The sequence below is a fragment of the Oncorhynchus kisutch genome, linkage group LG6 (genome assembly GCF_002021735.2).
Source record: "Oncorhynchus kisutch isolate 150728-3 linkage group LG6, Okis_V2, whole genome shotgun sequence".
Taxonomy (NCBI): Eukaryota; Metazoa; Chordata; class Actinopteri; order Salmoniformes; family Salmonidae; genus Oncorhynchus; species Oncorhynchus kisutch.
The window spans coordinates 6,156,118-6,173,296 of NC_034179.2; the positions used below are offsets into that span (position 1 = coordinate 6,156,118).

The window sequence follows — 17,179 nt, forward strand, 5'->3', positions numbered from 1 at the left end:
AGTGGAGAGTATTGACAGTTAGAACACTGAGTGGAGAGTAGTGACAGTTAGAACACTGAGTGGAAGAGTCGTGACAGTTAGACATGAGTGGAGAGTCGTGACAGTTAGAAACACTGAGTGGAGAGTAGTGACAGTTAGAACACTGAGTGGAGAGTCGTGACAGTTAGACACTGAGTGGGAGAGTAGTGACAGTTAGAACACTGAGTGGAGAGTCGTGACATTACAACACTGAGTGGAGAGTAGTGACAGTTAGAACACTGAGTGGAGAGTCGTGACAGTTAGAACACTGAGTGGAGAGTAGTGACAGTTAGACCACTGAGTGAGAGTCGTGACAGTTAGAACACTGAGTGGAGAGTCGTGACAGTTAGAACACTGAGTGGAGAGTAGTGACAGTAGAACACTGAGTGGAGAGTCGTGACAGTTAGACCACTGAGTGGAGAGTCGTGACAGTTAGAACACTGAGTGGAGAGTAGTGACAGTTAGAACACTGAGTGGAGAGTCGTGACAGTTAGAACACTGAGTGGAGAGTAGTGACAGTTAGAACACTGAGTGGAGAGTCGTAACAGTTATAACACTGAGTGGAGAGTCGTGACAGTCAGAACACTGAGTGGAGAGTAGTGACAGTAGAACACTGAGTGGAGAGTAGTGACAGTTAGAACACTGAGTGGAGAGTCGTGACAGTTACAACACTGAGTGGAGAGTAGTGACAGTAGAACACTGAGTGGAGAGTCGTGACAGTTAGAACACTGAGTGGAGAGTAGTGACAGTAGAACACTGAGTGGAGAGTCGTGACAGTTAGAACACTGAGTGGAGAGTCGTGACAATTAGAACACTGAGTGGAGAGTCGTGACAGTTAGAACACTGAGTGGAGAGTCGTAACAGTTATAACACTGAGTGGAGAGTCGTGACAGTCAGAACACTGAGTGGAGAGTCGTGACAGTCAGACACTGAGTGGAGTCGTACAGTTAGAACACTGAGTGGAGAGTCGTGACAGTTAGAACACTGAGTGGAGAGTCGTGACAGTTAGAACACTGAGTGGAGAGTCGTGACAGTTAGAACACTGAGTGGAAGAGTAGTGACAGTTTAGAAGAACACTGAGTGGAGAGTAGTGACAGTCAAACCACTGAGTGGAGAGTCGTGAACAGTTCGTCGTGACAGTTAGGAAACACTGTAGTGGGGAGTCGTGACAGTTAGAACACTGAGTGGGAGTCGTGACAGTTAGAACACTTGAGTGGAGAGTAGTGACAGTTAGAACACTGAGTGGAGAGGAGTGACAGTCAGAACACTGAGTGAGAGTCGTGACAGTTAGAACACTGAGTGGAGAGTAGTGACAGTCAGAACACTGAGTGGAGAGTCGTGACAGTCAGAACACTGAGTGGAGAGTCGTGACAGTCAGAACACTGAGTGGATAGTAGTGACAGTCAGAACACTGAGTGAGAGTCGTGACAGTTAGAACACTGAGTGGAGAGTCGTGACAGTTAGAACACTGAGTGGAGAGTCGTGACAGTTAGAACACTGAGTGGAGAGTAGTGACAGTTAGAACACTGAGTGGAGAGTCGTAACAGTTAGAACACTGAGTGGAGAGTACTGACAGTTGGAACACTAAGTGGAGAGTCGTGACAGTTACAACACTGAGTGGAGAGTAGTGACAGTTAGAACACTGTGTGGAGAGTCGTGACAGTTAGAACACTGAGTGAAGAGTCGTGACAGTTAGAACACTGAGTGGAGAGTCGTGACAGTTAGAACACTGAGTGGAGAGTCGTGACAGTTAGAACACTGAGTGGAGAGTCGTGACAGTTAGAACACTGAGTGGAGAGTCGTGACAGTTAGAACACTGAGTGGAGAGTCGTGACAGTTAGAACACTGAGTGGAGAGTAGTGACAGTTAGAACACTGAGTGGAGAGTCGTAACAGTTATAACACTGAGTGGAGAGTCGTGACAGTCAGAACACTGAGTGGAGAGTAGTGACAGTTAGAACACTGAGTGGAGAGTCGTGACAGTTAGAACACTGAGTGGAGAGTCGTGACAATTAGAACACTGAGTGGAGAGTAGTGACAGTTAGAACACTGAGTGGAGAGTCGTAACAGTTATAACACTGAGTGGAGAGTCGTGACAGTCAGAACACTGAGTGGAGAGTCGTGACAATCAGAACACTGAGTGGAGAGTCGTGACAGTTAGAACACTGAGTGGAGAGTCGTGACAGTTAGAACACTGAGTGGAGAGTCGTGACAGTTAGAACACTGAGTGGAGAGTCGTGACAGTTAGAACACTGAGTGGAGAGTAGTGACAGTTAGAACACTGAGTGGAGAGTAGTGACAGTCAGAACACTGAGTGGAGAGTCGTGACAGTTCGTCGTGACAGTTAGAACACTGAGTGGGGAGTCGTGACAGTTAGAACACTGAGTGGAGAGTCGTGACAGTTAGAACACTGAGTGGAGAGTAGTGACAGTTAGAACACTGAGTGGAGAGTCGTGACAGTCAGAACACTGAGTGGAGAGTCGTGACAGTCAGAACACTGAGTGGAGAGTAGTGACAGTCAGAACACTGAGTGGAGAGTCGTGACAGTCAGAACACTGAGTGGAGAGTAGTGACAGTTAGAACACTGAGTGGAGAGTAATAACAGTTACAACACTGAGTGGAGAGTAGTGACAGTTAGAACACTGAGTGGAGAGTATTGACAGTTAGAACACTGAGTGGAGAGTAGTGACAGTTAGAACACTGAGTGGAGAGTCGTGACAGTTAGAACACTGAGTGGAGAGTCGTGACAGTTAGAACACTGAGTGGAGAGTAGTGACAGTTAGAACACTGAGTGGAGAGTCGTGACAGTTAGAACACTGAGTGGAGAGTAGTGACAGTTAGAACACTGAGTGGAGAGTCGTGACAGTTACAACACTGAGTGGAGAGTAGTGACAGTTAGAACACTGAGTGGAGAGTCGTGACAGTTAGAACACTGAGTGGAGAGTAGTGACAGTTAGAACACTGAGTGAAGAGTCGTGACAGTTAGAACACTGAGTGGAGAGTCGTGACAGTTAGAACACTGAGTGGAGAGTAGTGACAGTAGAACACTGAGTGGAGAGTCGTGACAGTTAGACCACTGAGTGGAGAGTCGTGACAGTTAGAACACTGAATGGAGAGTAGTGACAGTTAGAACACTGAGTGGAGAGTCGTGACAGTTAGAACACTGAGTGGAGAGTAGTGACAGTTAGAACACTGAGTGGAGAGTCGTAACAGTTATAACACTGAGTGGAGAGTCGTGACAGTCAGAACACTGAGTGGAGAGTAGTGACAGTAGAACACTGAGTGGAGAGTAGTGACAGTTAGAACACTGAGTGGAGAGTCGTGACAGTTACAACACTGAGTGGAGAGTAGTGACAGTTAGAACACTGAGTGGAGAGTCGTGACAGTTAGAACACTGAGTGGAGAGTAGTGACAGTAGAACACTGAGTGGAGAGTCGTGACAGTTAGAACACTGAGTGGAGAGTCGTGACAATTAGAACACTGAGTGGAGAGTAGTGACAGTTAGAACACTGAGTGGAGAGTCGTAACAGTTATAACACTGAGTGGAGAGTCGTGACAGTCAGAACACTGAGTGGAGAGTCGTGACAGTCAGAACACTGAGTGGAGAGTCGTGACAGTTAGAACACTGAGTGGAGAGTCGTGACAGTTAGAACACTGAGTGGAGAGTCGTGACAGTTAGAACACTGAGTGGAGAGTCGTGACAGTTAGAACACTGAGTGGAGAGTCGTGACAGTTAGAACACTGAGTGGAGAGTCGTGACAGTTAGAACACTGAGTGGAGAGTAGTGACAGTTAGAACACTGAGTGGAGAGTAGTGACAGTCAGAACACTGAGTGGAGAGTCGTGACAGTTCGTCGTGACAGTTAGAACACTGAGTGGGGAGTCGTGACAGTTAGAACACTGAGTGGAGAGTCGTGACAGTTAGAACACTGAGTGGAGAGTAGTGACAGTTAGAACACTGAGTGGAGAGTAGTGACAGTCAGAACACTGAGTGGAGAGTCGTGACAGTTAGAACACTGAGTGGAGAGTAGTGACAGTCAGAACACTGAGTGGAGAGTCGTGACAGTCAGAACACTGAGTGGAGAGTACTGACAGTTAGAACACTAAGTGGAGAGTCGTGACAGTTACAACACTGAGTGGAGAGTAGTGACAGTTAGAACACTGTGTGGAGAGTCGTGACAGTTAGAACACTGAGTGAAGAGTCGTGACAGTTAGAACACTGAGTGGAGAGTCGTGACAGTTAGAACACTGAGTGGAGAGTCGTGACAGTTAGAACACTGAGTGGAGAGTCGTGACAGTTAGAACACTGAGTGGAGAGTCGTGACAGTTAGAACACTGAGTGGAGAGTCGTGACAGTTAGAACACTGAGTGGAGAGTAGTGACAGTTAGAACACTGAGTGGAGAGTCGTAACAGGTTATAACACTGAGTGGAGAGTCGTGACAGTCAGAACACTGAGTGGAGAGTAGTGACAGTTAGAACACTGAGTGGAGAGTAATAACAGTTACAACACTGAGTGGAGAGTAGTGACAGTTAGAACACTGAGTGGAGAGTATTGACAGTTAGAACACTGAGTGGAGAGTAGTGACAGTTAGAACACTGAGTGGAGAGTCGTGACAGTTAGAACACTGAGTGGAGAGTCGTGACAGTTAGAACACTGAGTGGAGAGTAGTGACAGTTAGAACACTGAGTGGAGAGTCGTGACAGTTAGAACACTGAGTGGAGAGTAGTGACAGTTAGAACACTGAGTGGAGAGTCGTGACAGTTACAACACTGAGTGGAGAGTAGTGACAGTTAGAACACTGAGTGGAGAGTCGTGACAGTTAGAACACTGAGTGGAGAGTAGTGACAGTTAGAACACTGAGTGAAGAGTCGTGACAGTTAGAACACTGAGTGGAGAGTCGTGACAGTTAGAACACTGAGTGGAGAGTAGTGACAGTAGAACACTGAGTGGAGAGTCGTGACAGTTAGACCACTGAGTGGAGAGTCGTGACAGTTAGAACACTGAGTGGAGAGTAGTGACAGTTAGAACACTGAGTGGAGAGTCGTGACAGTTAGAACACTGAGTGGAGAGTAGTGACAGTTAGAACACTGAGTGGAGAGTCGTAACAGTTATAACACTGAGTGGAGAGTCGTGACAGTCAGAACACTGAGTGGAGAGTAGTGACAGTAGAACACTGAGTGGAGAGTAGTGACAGTTAGAACACTGAGTGGAGAGTCGTGACAGTTACAACACTGAGTGGAGAGTAGTGACAGTTAGAACACTGAGTGGAGAGTCGTGACAGTTAGAACACTGAGTGGAGAGTAGTGACAGTAGAACACTGAGTGGAGAGTCGTGACAGTTAGAACACTGAGTGGAGAGTCGTGACAATTAGAACACTGAGTGGAGAGTAGTGACAGTTAGAACACTGAGTGGAGAGTCGTAACAGTTATAACACTGAGTGGAGAGTCGTGACAGTCAGAACACTGAGTGGAGAGTCGTGACAGTCAGAACACTGAGTGGAGAGTCGTGACAGTTAGAACACTGAGTGGAGAGTCGTGACAGTTAGAACACTGAGTGGAGAGTCGTGACAGTTAGAACACTGAGTGGAGAGTCGTGACAGTTAGAACACTGAGTGGAGAGTAGTGACAGTTAGAACACTGAGTGGAGAGTAGTGACAGTCAGAACACTGAGTGGAGAGTCGTGACAGTTCGTCGTGACAGTTAGAACACTGAGTGGGGAGTCGTGACAGTTAGAACACTGAGTGGAGAGTCGTGACAGTTAGAACACTGAGTGGAGAGTAGTGACAGTTAGAACACTGAGTGGAGAGTAGTGACAGTCAGAACACTGAGTGGAGAGTCGTGACAGTTAGAACACTGAGTGGAGAGTAGTGACAGTCAGAACACTGAGTGGAGAGTCGTGACAGTCAGAACACTGAGTGGAGAGTCGTGACAGTCAGAACACTGAGTGGAGAGTAGTGACAGTCAGAACACTGAGTGGAGAGTCGTGACAGTTAGAACACTGAGTGGAGAGTCGTGACAGTTAGAACACTGAGTGGAGAGTCGTGACAGTTAGAACACTGAGTGGAGAGTAGTGACAGTTAGAACACTGAGTGGAGAGTCGTAACAGTTAGAACACTGAGTGGAGAGTACTGACAGTTGGAACACTAAGTGGAGAGTCGTGACAGTTACAACACTGAGTGGAGAGTAGTGACAGTTAGAACACTGTGTGGAGAGTCGTGACAGTTAGAACACTGAGTGAAGAGTCGTGACAGTTAGAACACTGAGTGGAGAGTCGTGACAGTTAGAACACTGAGTGGAGAGTCGTGACAGTTAGAACACTGAGTGGAGAGTCGTGACAGTTAGAACACTGAGTGGAGAGTCGTGACAGTTAGAACACTGAGTGGAGAGTCGTGACAGTTAGAACACTGAGTGGAGAGTAGTGACAGTTAGAACACTGAGTGGAGAGTCGTAACAGTTATAACACTGAGTGGAGAGTCGTGACAGTCAGAACACTGAGTGGAGAGTAGTGACAGTTAGAACACTGAGTGGAGAGTAATAACAGTTACAACACTGAGTGGAGAGTAGTGACAGTTAGAACACTGAGTGGAGAGTATTGACAGTTAGAACACTGAGTGGAGAGTAGTGACAGTTAGAACACTGAGTGGAGAGTCGTGACAGTTAGAACACTGAGTGGAGAGTCGTGACAGTTAGAACACTGAGTGGAGAGTAGTGACAGTTAGAACACTGAGTGGAGAGTCGTGACAGTTAGAACACTGAGTGGAGAGTAGTGACAGTTAGAACACTGAGTGGAGAGTCGTGACAGTTACAACACTGAGTGGAGAGTAGTGACAGTTAGAACACTGAGTGGAGAGTCGTGACAGTTAGAACACTGAGTGGAGAGTAGTGACAGTTAGAACACTGAGTGAAGAGTCGTGACAGTTAGAACACTGAGTGGAGAGTCGTGACAGTTAGAACACTGAGTGGAGAGTAGTGACAGTAGAACACTGAGTGGAGAGTCGTGACAGTTAGACCACTGAGTGGAGAGTCGTGACAGTTAGAACACTGAGTGGAGAGTAGTGACAGTTAGAACACTGAGTGGAGAGTCGTGACAGTTAGAACACTGAGTGGAGAGTAGTGACAGTTAGAACACTGAGTGGAGAGTCGTAACAGTTATAACACTGAGTGGAGAGTCGTGACAGTCAGAACACTGAGTGGAGAGTAGTGACAGTAGAACACTGAGTGGAGAGTAGTGACAGTTAGAACACTGAGTGGAGAGTCGTGACAGTTACAACACTGAGTGGAGAGTAGTGACAGTTAGAACACTGAGTGGAGAGTCGTGACAGTTAGAACACTGAGTGGAGAGTAGTGACAGTAGAACACTGAGTGGAGAGTCGTGACAGTTAGAACACTGAGTGGAGAGTCGTGACAATTAGAACACTGAGTGGAGAGTAGTGACAGTTAGAACACTGAGTGGAGAGTCGTAACAGTTATAACACTGAGTGGAGAGTCGTGACAGTCAGAACACTGAGTGGAGAGTCGTGACAGTCAGAACACTGAGTGGAGAGTCGTGACAGTTAGAACACTGAGTGGAGAGTCGTGACAGTTAGAACACTGAGTGGAGAGTCGTGACAGTTAGAACACTGAGTGGAGAGTCGTGACAGTTAGAACACTGAGTGGAGAGTAGTGACAGTTAGAACACTGAGTGGAGAGTAGTGACAGTCAGAACACTGAGTGGAGAGTCGTGACAGTTCGTCGTGACAGTTAGAACACTGAGTGGGGAGTCGTGACAGTTAGAACACTGAGTGGAGAGTCGTGACAGTTAGAACACTGAGTGGAGAGTAGTGACAGTTAGAACACTGAGTGGAGAGTAGTGACAGTCAGAACACTGAGTGGAGAGTCGTGACAGTTAGAACACTGAGTGGAGAGTAGTGACAGTCAGAACACTGAGTGGAGAGTCGTGACAGTCAGAACACTGAGTGGAGAGTCGTGACAGTCAGAACACTGAGTGGAGAGTAGTGACAGTCAGAACACTGAGTGGAGAGTCGTGACAGTTAGAACACTGAGTGGAGAGTCGTGACAGTTAGAACACTGAGTGGAGAGTCGTGACAGTTAGAACACTGAGTGGAGAGTAGTGACAGTTAGAACACTGAGTGGAGAGTCGTAACAGTTAGAACACTGAGTGGAGAGTACTGACAGTTGGAACACTAAGTGGAGAGTCGTGACAGTTACAACACTGAGTGGAGAGTAGTGACAGTTAGAACACTGTGTGGAGAGTCGTGACAGTTAGAACACTGAGTGAAGAGTCGTGACAGTTAGAACACTGAGTGGAGAGTCGTGACAGTTAGAACACTGAGTGGAGAGTCGTGACAGTTAGAACACTGAGTGGAGAGTCGTGACAGTTAGAACACTGAGTGGAGAGTCGTGACAGTTAGAACACTGAGTGGAGAGTCGTGACAGTTAGAACACTGAGTGGAGAGTAGTGACAGTTAGAACACTGAGTGGAGAGTCGTAACAGTTATAACACTGAGTGGAGAGTCGTGACAGTCAGAACACTGAGTGGAGAGTAGTGACAGTTAGAACACTGAGTGGAGAGTAATAACAGTTACAACACTGAGTGGAGAGTAGTGACAGTTAGAACACTGAGTGGAGAGTATTGACAGTTAGAACACTGAGTGGAGAGTAGTGACAGTTAGAACACTGAGTGGAGAGTCGTGACAGTTAGAACACTGAGTGGAGAGTCGTGACAGTTAGAACACTGAGTGGAGAGTAGTGACAGTTAGAACACTGAGTGGAGAGTCGTGACAGTTAGAACACTGAGTGGAGAGTAGTGACAGTTAGAACACTGAGTGGAGAGTCGTGACAGTTACAACACTGAGTGGAGAGTAGTGACAGTTAGAACACTGAGTGGAGAGTCGTGACAGTTAGAACACTGAGTGGAGAGTAGTGACAGTTAGAACACTGAGTGAAGAGTCGTGACAGTTAGAACACTGAGTGGAGAGTCGTGACAGTTAGAACACTGAGTGGAGAGTAGTGACAGTAGAACACTGAGTGGAGAGTCGTGACAGTTAGACCACTGAGTGGAGAGTCGTGACAGTTAGAACACTGAGTGGAGAGTAGTGACAGTTAGAACACTGAGTGGAGAGTCGTGACAGTTAGAACACTGAGTGGAGAGTAGTGACAGTTAGAACACTGAGTGGAGAGTCGTAACAGTTATAACACTGAGTGGAGAGTCGTGACAGTCAGAACACTGAGTGGAGAGTAGTGACAGTAGAACACTGAGTGGAGAGTAGTGACAGTTAGAACACTGAGTGGAGAGTCGTGACAGTTACAACACTGAGTGGAGAGTAGTGACAGTTAGAACACTGAGTGGAGAGTCGTGACAGTTAGAACACTGAGTGGAGAGTAGTGACAGTAGAACACTGAGTGGAGAGTCGTGACAGTTAGAACACTGAGTGGAGAGTCGTGACAATTAGAACACTGAGTGGAGAGTAGTGACAGTTAGAACACTGAGTGGAGAGTCGTAACAGTTATAACACTGAGTGGAGAGTCGTGACAGTCAGAACACTGAGTGGAGAGTCGTGACAGTCAGAACACTGAGTGGAGAGTCGTGACAGTTAGAACACTGAGTGGAGAGTCGTGACAGTTAGAACACTGAGTGGAGAGTCGTGACAGTTAGAACACTGAGTGGAGAGTCGTGACAGTTAGAACACTGAGTGGAGAGTCGTGACAGTTAGAACACTGAGTGGAGAGTCGTGACAGTTAGAACACTGAGTGGAGAGTAGTGACAGTTAGAACACTGAGTGGAGAGTAGTGACAGTCAGAACACTGAGTGGAGAGTCGTGACAGTTCGTCGTGACAGTTAGAACACTGAGTGGGGAGTCGTGACAGTTAGAACACTGAGTGGAGAGTCGTGACAGTTAGAACACTGAGTGGAGAGTAGTGACAGTTAGAACACTGAGTGGAGAGTAGTGACAGTCAGAACACTGAGTGGAGAGTCGTGACAGTTAGAACACTGAGTGGAGAGTAGTGACAGTCAGAACACTGAGTGGAGAGTCGTGACAGTCAGAACACTGAGTGGAGAGTCGTGACAGTCAGAACACTGAGTGGAGAGTAGTGACAGTCAGAACACTGAGTGGAGAGTCGTGACAGTTAGAACACTGAGTGGAGAGTAGTGACAGTCAGAACACTGAGTGGAGAGTAGTGACAGTTAGAACACTGAGTGGAGAGTAGTGACAGTTAGAACACTGAGTGGAGTGTAGTGACAGTTAGAACACTGAGTGGAGAGTCGTGACAGTTAGAACACTGAGTGGAGAGTATTGACAGTTAGAACACTGAGTGGAGAGTAGTGACAGTTAGAACACTGAGTGGAGAGTCATGACAGGTAGAACACTGAGTGGAGAGTAGTGACAGTTAGAACACTGAGTGGAGAGTCGTGACAGTTAGAACACTGAGTGGAGAGTCGTGACAGTTAGAACACTGAGTGGAGAGTCGTGACAGTTAGAACACTGAGTGGAGAGTAGTGACAGTTAGAACACTGAGTGGAGAGTCGTAACAGTTAGAACACTGAGTGGAGAGTACTGACAGTTAGAACACTAAGTGGAGAGTCGTGACAGTTACAACACTGAGTGGAGAGTAGTGACAGTTAGAACACTGTGTGGAGAGTCGTGACAGTTAGAACACTGAGTGAAGAGTCGTGACAGTTAGAACACTGAGTGGAGAGTCGTGACAGTTAGAACACTGAGTGGAGAGTCGTGACAGTTAGAACACTGAGTGGAGAGTCGTGACAGTTAGAACACTGAGTGGAGAGTCGTGACAGTTTGAACACTGAGTGGAGAGTCGTGACAGTTAGAACACTGAGTGGAGAGTCGTGACAGTTAGAACACTGAGTGGAGAGTAGTGACAGTTAGAACACTGAGTGGAGAGTCGTGACAGTTAGAACACTGAGTGGAGAGTAGTGACAGTTAGAACACTGAGTGGAGAGTCGTAACAGTTATAACACTGAGTGGAGAGTCGTGACAGTCAGAACACTGAGTGGAGAGTAGTGACAGTTAGAACACTGAGTGGAGAGTAATAACAGTTACAACACTGAGTGGAGAGTAGTGACAGTTAGAACACTGAGTGGAGAGTATTGACAGTTAGAACACTGAGTGGAGAGTAGTGACAGTTAGAACACTGAGTGGAGAGTAGTGACAGTAGAACACTGAGTGGAGAGTCGTGACAGTTAGAACACTGAGTGGAGAGTCGTGACAGTTAGAACACTGAGTGGAGAGTAGTGACAGTTAGAACACTGAGTGGAGAGTCGTGACAATTAGAACACTGAGTGGAGAGTAGTGACAGTTAGAACACTGAGTGGAGAGTCGTAACAGTTATAACACTGAGTGGAGAGTCGTGACAGTCAGAACACTGAGTGGAGAGTCGTGACAGTTAGAACACTGAGTGGAGAGTCGTGACAGTCAGAACACTGAGTGGAGAGTCGTGACAGTCAGAACACTGAGTGGAGAGTCGTGACAGTTAGAACACTGAGTGGAGAGTTGTGACAGTTAGAACACTGAGTGGAGAGTCGTGACAGTTAGAACACTGAGTGGAGAGTAGTGACAGTTAGAACACTGAGTGGAGAGTAGTGACAGTCAGAACACTGAGTGGAGAGTCGTGACAGTTAGTCGTGACAGTTAGAACACTGAGTGGAGAGTCGTGACAGTTAGAACACTGAGTGGAGAGTCGTGACAGTTAGAACACTGAGTGGAGAGTAGTGACAGTCAGAACACTGAGTGGAGAGTCGTTACAGTTAGAACACTGAGTGGAGAGTCGTGACAGTTAGAACACTGAGTGGAGAGTCGTGACAGTCAGAACACTGAGTGGAGAGTAGTGACAGTTAGAACACTGAGTGGAGAGTCGTGACAGTTAGAACACTGAGTGGAGAGTAGTGACAGTTTGAACACTGAGTGGAGAGTAGTGACAGTTAGAACACTGAGTGGAGAGTATTGACAGTTAGAACACTGAGTGGAGAGTAGTGACTGTTAGAACACTGAGTGGAGAGTAATAACAGTTACAACACTGAGTGGAGAGTATTGACAGTTAGAACACTGAGTGGAGAGTAGTGACAGTTAGAACACTAAGTGGAGAGTCGTGACAGTTAGAACACTGAGTGGAGAGTCGTGACAGTTAGAACACTGAGTGGAGAGTCGTGACAGTTAGAACACTGAGTGGAGAGTAATAACAGTTACAACACTGAGTGGAGAGTATTGACAGTTAGAACACTGAGTGGAGAGTAGTGACAGTTAGAACACTGAGAGGAGAGTAGTGACAGTTAGAACACTGAGTGGAGAGTCGTGACAGTTAGAACACTGAGTGGAGAGTAGTGACAGTTAGAACACTGAGTGGAGAGTCGTGACAGTTAGAACACTGAGTGGAGAGTAGTGACAGTTAGAACACTGAGTGGAGAGTAGTGACAGTTAGAACACTGAGTGGAGAGTCGTGACAGTTAGAACACTGAGTGGAGATTCGTGACAGTTAGAACACTGAGTGGAGAGTCGTGACAGTTAGCCTGGTACATCCGCTAACTGATTGGTTCGTGCTAAAATGTTGTCAACACTTTATTGAAGGTTTTATTGAACACTATATCTTTCATGGGCTCACATGAAGTAGCCTTTTGGTATATGTTTCCGTAGTTCTGTGAGTTACTGTGGATATGACGTGATTAATCAAGCTTCTCCCCTTGATAAAACTCCACTCTCGTGCAATTATGTTCCCCTCATTATAGGCCTATGGCCTGCAGAAACAGGAGACTAGGCAGAAAGCCACCTTAGCACTGTTGTCGAGTACATTGCCATCGGTCTTACAGCAGCCGGCAATCAGAACTGCTTAGCCGGCATAGTTAGCAGCTGAACAGAACAGACGTTCAGTACGACGTGACTGTTCTGATCCAGATCCAGCTGGCTCACATTGCATTGTGTCCTTGTGCTAGAGATACCATTGACTACAACAGACATTTCTATTCAAGTCGATGTGCCGTAATGGGGGGGACCAGCGGCCATATTGACCATCATTCTTTTTTCAGATTATAAACACACACACACACACACACACACACACACACACACACACTCAGCCAGGTTCTCAGAATGACAATAGGGCTGATTGAAGTTGAGGTGGAGCAGAATGAACAGTCCAACTGACTAGGTGGTCTGGCAGCTTTCAGCATCGCCACACCACCACCCCCTCACCACTACCACCACACCACCACCACACCACCACCACACCACCACCCCACCACCACACCACCACCCCCACAACACCACCACCACCACACCACCACATCACCACCACACCACACCACCACCCCCACACCACCACACCACCACATCAGCACCACCACATCAGCACCACACCACCACCACATCACCGCCACACCACCACATCAGCACCACCACATCAGCACCACACCACCACATCACCACCACATCACCACCACATCAGCACCACACCACCACACCACCACCACCACATCACCACCACACCACATCACCCCCACACCACCACACCACACCCCCACCCCCACATTGGTGTTACTCTGTGTTACTGGGCTCTCTGGGGTCCTTAGTGTTACTCTCTGTTCACTGAGAGCCAGACAGTATGCGCTGAGAGTGTAACTAAGCCTGGGCCGGAGAGAAACAGAGAACATTGTGGGATAGACGCAGCTCGCCGTTCACCTCCCACGCTGCTCAGCAGAGAGACAGAGGGCCATCGTGTGAAATGCTAGGTAACGATCATAGTGTTAATTAAGACTGAAGCAGAAATGAAAACGCTAGTTTACAGCAAGGGTCTTCAATGCGTTGCTCATGACTGACTAGTGGCTCAGGTGCTGTTAATGAGTTGTTCACATGTAGATTATGAAAAATAATCAGTAGCCTCACAATACATATGATTACACCATTATTACAACTACAGTACACTCTGTTAATAAATTGTTAAATGTTGTGATTACTGTATAGACCTAACCGTTACAATACAGGTTAAATATATGTTCTGTGTTTTAGATCCACTTCCGATAAGGTGGTTTGTTTCTCAGGTCGACTATAATTGACTGGCTGAATTGTAATCTGTGGTGAAGCCAACCATATCTCTCCAGTCCAGTTCAGTCACGGTCCTTACTCCCAATCTATCAGCTACTGCCTCACTGAGCACTGTAGGTGTATCTTGCTGTATTCAGTTTTCACTCACCAGAAATTTGAGCAGAAATGTATCTTCCTTGCCATGGACCCTTTGTTTGAACTTCCTTAAAGAAGCTATTTTCATCCTGGGGGGGCTGCACCAAAAACGCCAATGCTGGAGAAGAGGTAGAAGGAGCGGGGGCCCTAGTCAGACTCAGTCAATAAAGTAGACAAGCTCAATGGCGAAGATTTCCTTCCAGAGACATCAGGGACTGTAACATACTCTGTTTTACGGAATCATGGCTCTCTCTGGATATATTGTCCCTGTCCATTCAGCCAGCGGGGTTCTCCGTCCTTCGCAAGGTAAAAGTTAAAATAACTCTCTGGGAAAAAGAAACGCGGAGTGGTTTGTTTCATGATTAACAACTCATGGTTATAGTATGGTATTACCTGACCCTGTATATAGTATGGTATTAACTAGTATGGTATTAACTGACCCTGTATATAGTATGGTATTACCTGACCATGTATATAGTATGGTATTAACTGACCCTGTATATAGTATGGTATTAACTGACCCTGTATATAGTATGGCATTAACTGACCCTGTATATAGTATGGCATTAACTGACCCTGTATATAGTATGGTATTAACTGACCCTGTATATAGTATGGTATTTACTGACCCTGTATAGAGTATGGTATTAACTGACCCTGTATATAGTATGGTATTAACTGACCCTGTATATAGTATGGTATTAACCTGACCCTGTATATAGTATGGTATTAACTGACCCTGTATATAGTATGGTATTACCTGACCCTGTATATTGTATGGTATTAACTGACCCTGTATATTGTATGGTATTAACTGACCCTGTATATAGTATGGTATTAACTGACCCTGTATATAGTATGGTATTAACTGACCCTGTATATAGTATGGTATTAACTGACCCTGTATATAGTATGGTATTAACTGACCCTGTATATAGTATGGTATTTACTGACCCTGTATATAGTTTATCCCATTTATCCCGCTACCATCTAGAAGGCGGAGATCACACAGGTCCATCAAAGCTGTGACCGAGAGAGTGAAAAACAGCTTCTATCTCCAGGCCATCACTGTTAAACAGCTATCACTAGCCTTAGTCACTGTTACTACTCGGCTACCACCCGGTACTCTACCTTGCACGTTAGAGACTGTTACTACTGGCTACCACCCGGTACTCTACCCTGAACCTTAGAGACTGTTACTACTGGCTACCACCCGGCACCTTAGAGACTGGCTACCACCCGGTACTCTACCCTGCACCTTAGAGACTGTTACTACCCGGCTACCACCCGGTACTCTACCCTGCACCTTAGAGACTGTTACTACCGGCTACCACCCGGTACTCTACCCTGCACCTTAGAGACTGTTACTACCGGCTACCACCCGTTACTCTACCCTGCATCTTAGAGACTGTTACTACCGGCTACCACCCGGTACTCTACCCTGCATCTTAGAGACTGTTACTACTGGCTACTGCATTGTACTCTACCCTGCACCTTAGAGACTGTTACTACCCGGCTACCACCCGGTACTCTACCCTGCACCTTAGAGACTGTTACTAGCCGGCTACCACCCGGTACTATACCCTGCACCTTAGAGACTGTTACTACCCGGCTACCACCTGGTACTCTACCCTGCCTCTTAGAGACTGTTACTACCCGGCTACCACCCAGTACTCTACCCTGCACCTTAGAGACTGCTGCCCTGTGTACATAGTCATTGAACACTGGTCACTCTAATAATGTTTACATACAAAACACACCATTATGTGTATATATATATCATTCTTATTATGTTTATTTTTTGGGATTATATATATTTTTTAAATAGTTTTTATTGCTAATGTAATGTTGGAGTTAGACACACAAGCATTTCCCTGCAGCTGCAATAACACCTGCACATCTGTGTACGCCGACCAATACACTTTGGATTTGATTTGATATTCACACTTGTTGTTTTCTTTCTCCTCCTGCTCTATGATGTGATCTATCCAGCCTATCACAGCGGCGCCAAGGGGAGGGTTGATCCTATTATTAAGTCTGGAGCCAGAGTTTCCCCATCTACCTTTCCCTCCCACTGTTGCGAGTGTGCCGAGCAGGTGCTGCTATAATTTGCAGAGTTAAATTATGCAGATAATACCCAGCCCAGGTAGCTCATTTAGATGGTCAGGCCATTAATCCTGGAGACGGAGAGAAGAGACGCAGAACCCCACACTGTTCCCTCTTTCTTATCATCTCTCCTTACCTTCTTTTCTCCTTCCCTCCCTCTCTCCTTCCCTCACAGAACAGGCGCAGAACAGCAATACTCCGTGCCCCACGCTGCTCTGTGCTGTCAGCGTTGTCCGTCAAACACAGACTGCTCTCTCCTCTATCCCGCTCTGCTCCCTCTGCCTGCCTATACCCACAATCCTTAGAGCAGCACAACTTGCTGCCTCAATATCTAAGAACAAAAGCCTTCTACAAATCATACCTGCACCTATAGATCTCTTGTTTACTTTGTTATTCAGAGCTGAGGTCCCTTACCAGGTTACTTGTTGTGTTTGGTACAGTAACCGGTCCTCAGATTTATACATAAACGCGACAGAGTGTTGGTGTGTTTTCCCAAGGCTTAGGTAAAAACAGGTCCTCAGATTTATACATAAATGTGACAGTGATTTTGTTTCTGTGTTTTTGTTTCTCCAGGTGCCAGCCTTCCCAAGCCAACAGTAAAAACAGCATCTCTGGGGCAAGTTGGCAAGGCCAGATCACCACTACTACCGGTCTCCGTGCCAACAGCCCCCGAGATGGGTGAAGAGGGACAGAAGCAACCAGAAGACTCAGCCAATGTAAGCAACCACTCCCTTCAGTGTGCTCGGGCGCTTACGATCACACTCTAAGAAATTCAAGACGCACAAAACTAATGTTACTATAAAAAGGGAAAATGAAAAGCCCAAAGTATGTGATTTGATCGAGAGTAGATAGAAGTGTCCTCCTGTTGGT

The 17,179-nt window shown here is 46.6% G+C and overlaps 1 protein-coding gene across 1 annotated transcript in view; it reads left to right on the forward strand.

The window, feature by feature from the left end:
* The window catches only part of dcc (DCC netrin 1 receptor), a 699,685-nt gene that overhangs the window by 660,584 nt on the left and 21,922 nt on the right, over positions 1 to 17,179 (forward strand). The window contains exon 28 of the mRNA XM_031825895.1: positions 16,883 to 17,025. Within this exon, the coding sequence (XP_031681755.1) occupies positions 16,883 to 17,025 (143 nt within the window). The remainder of the gene's footprint in view (positions 1 to 16,882; positions 17,026 to 17,179) is intronic.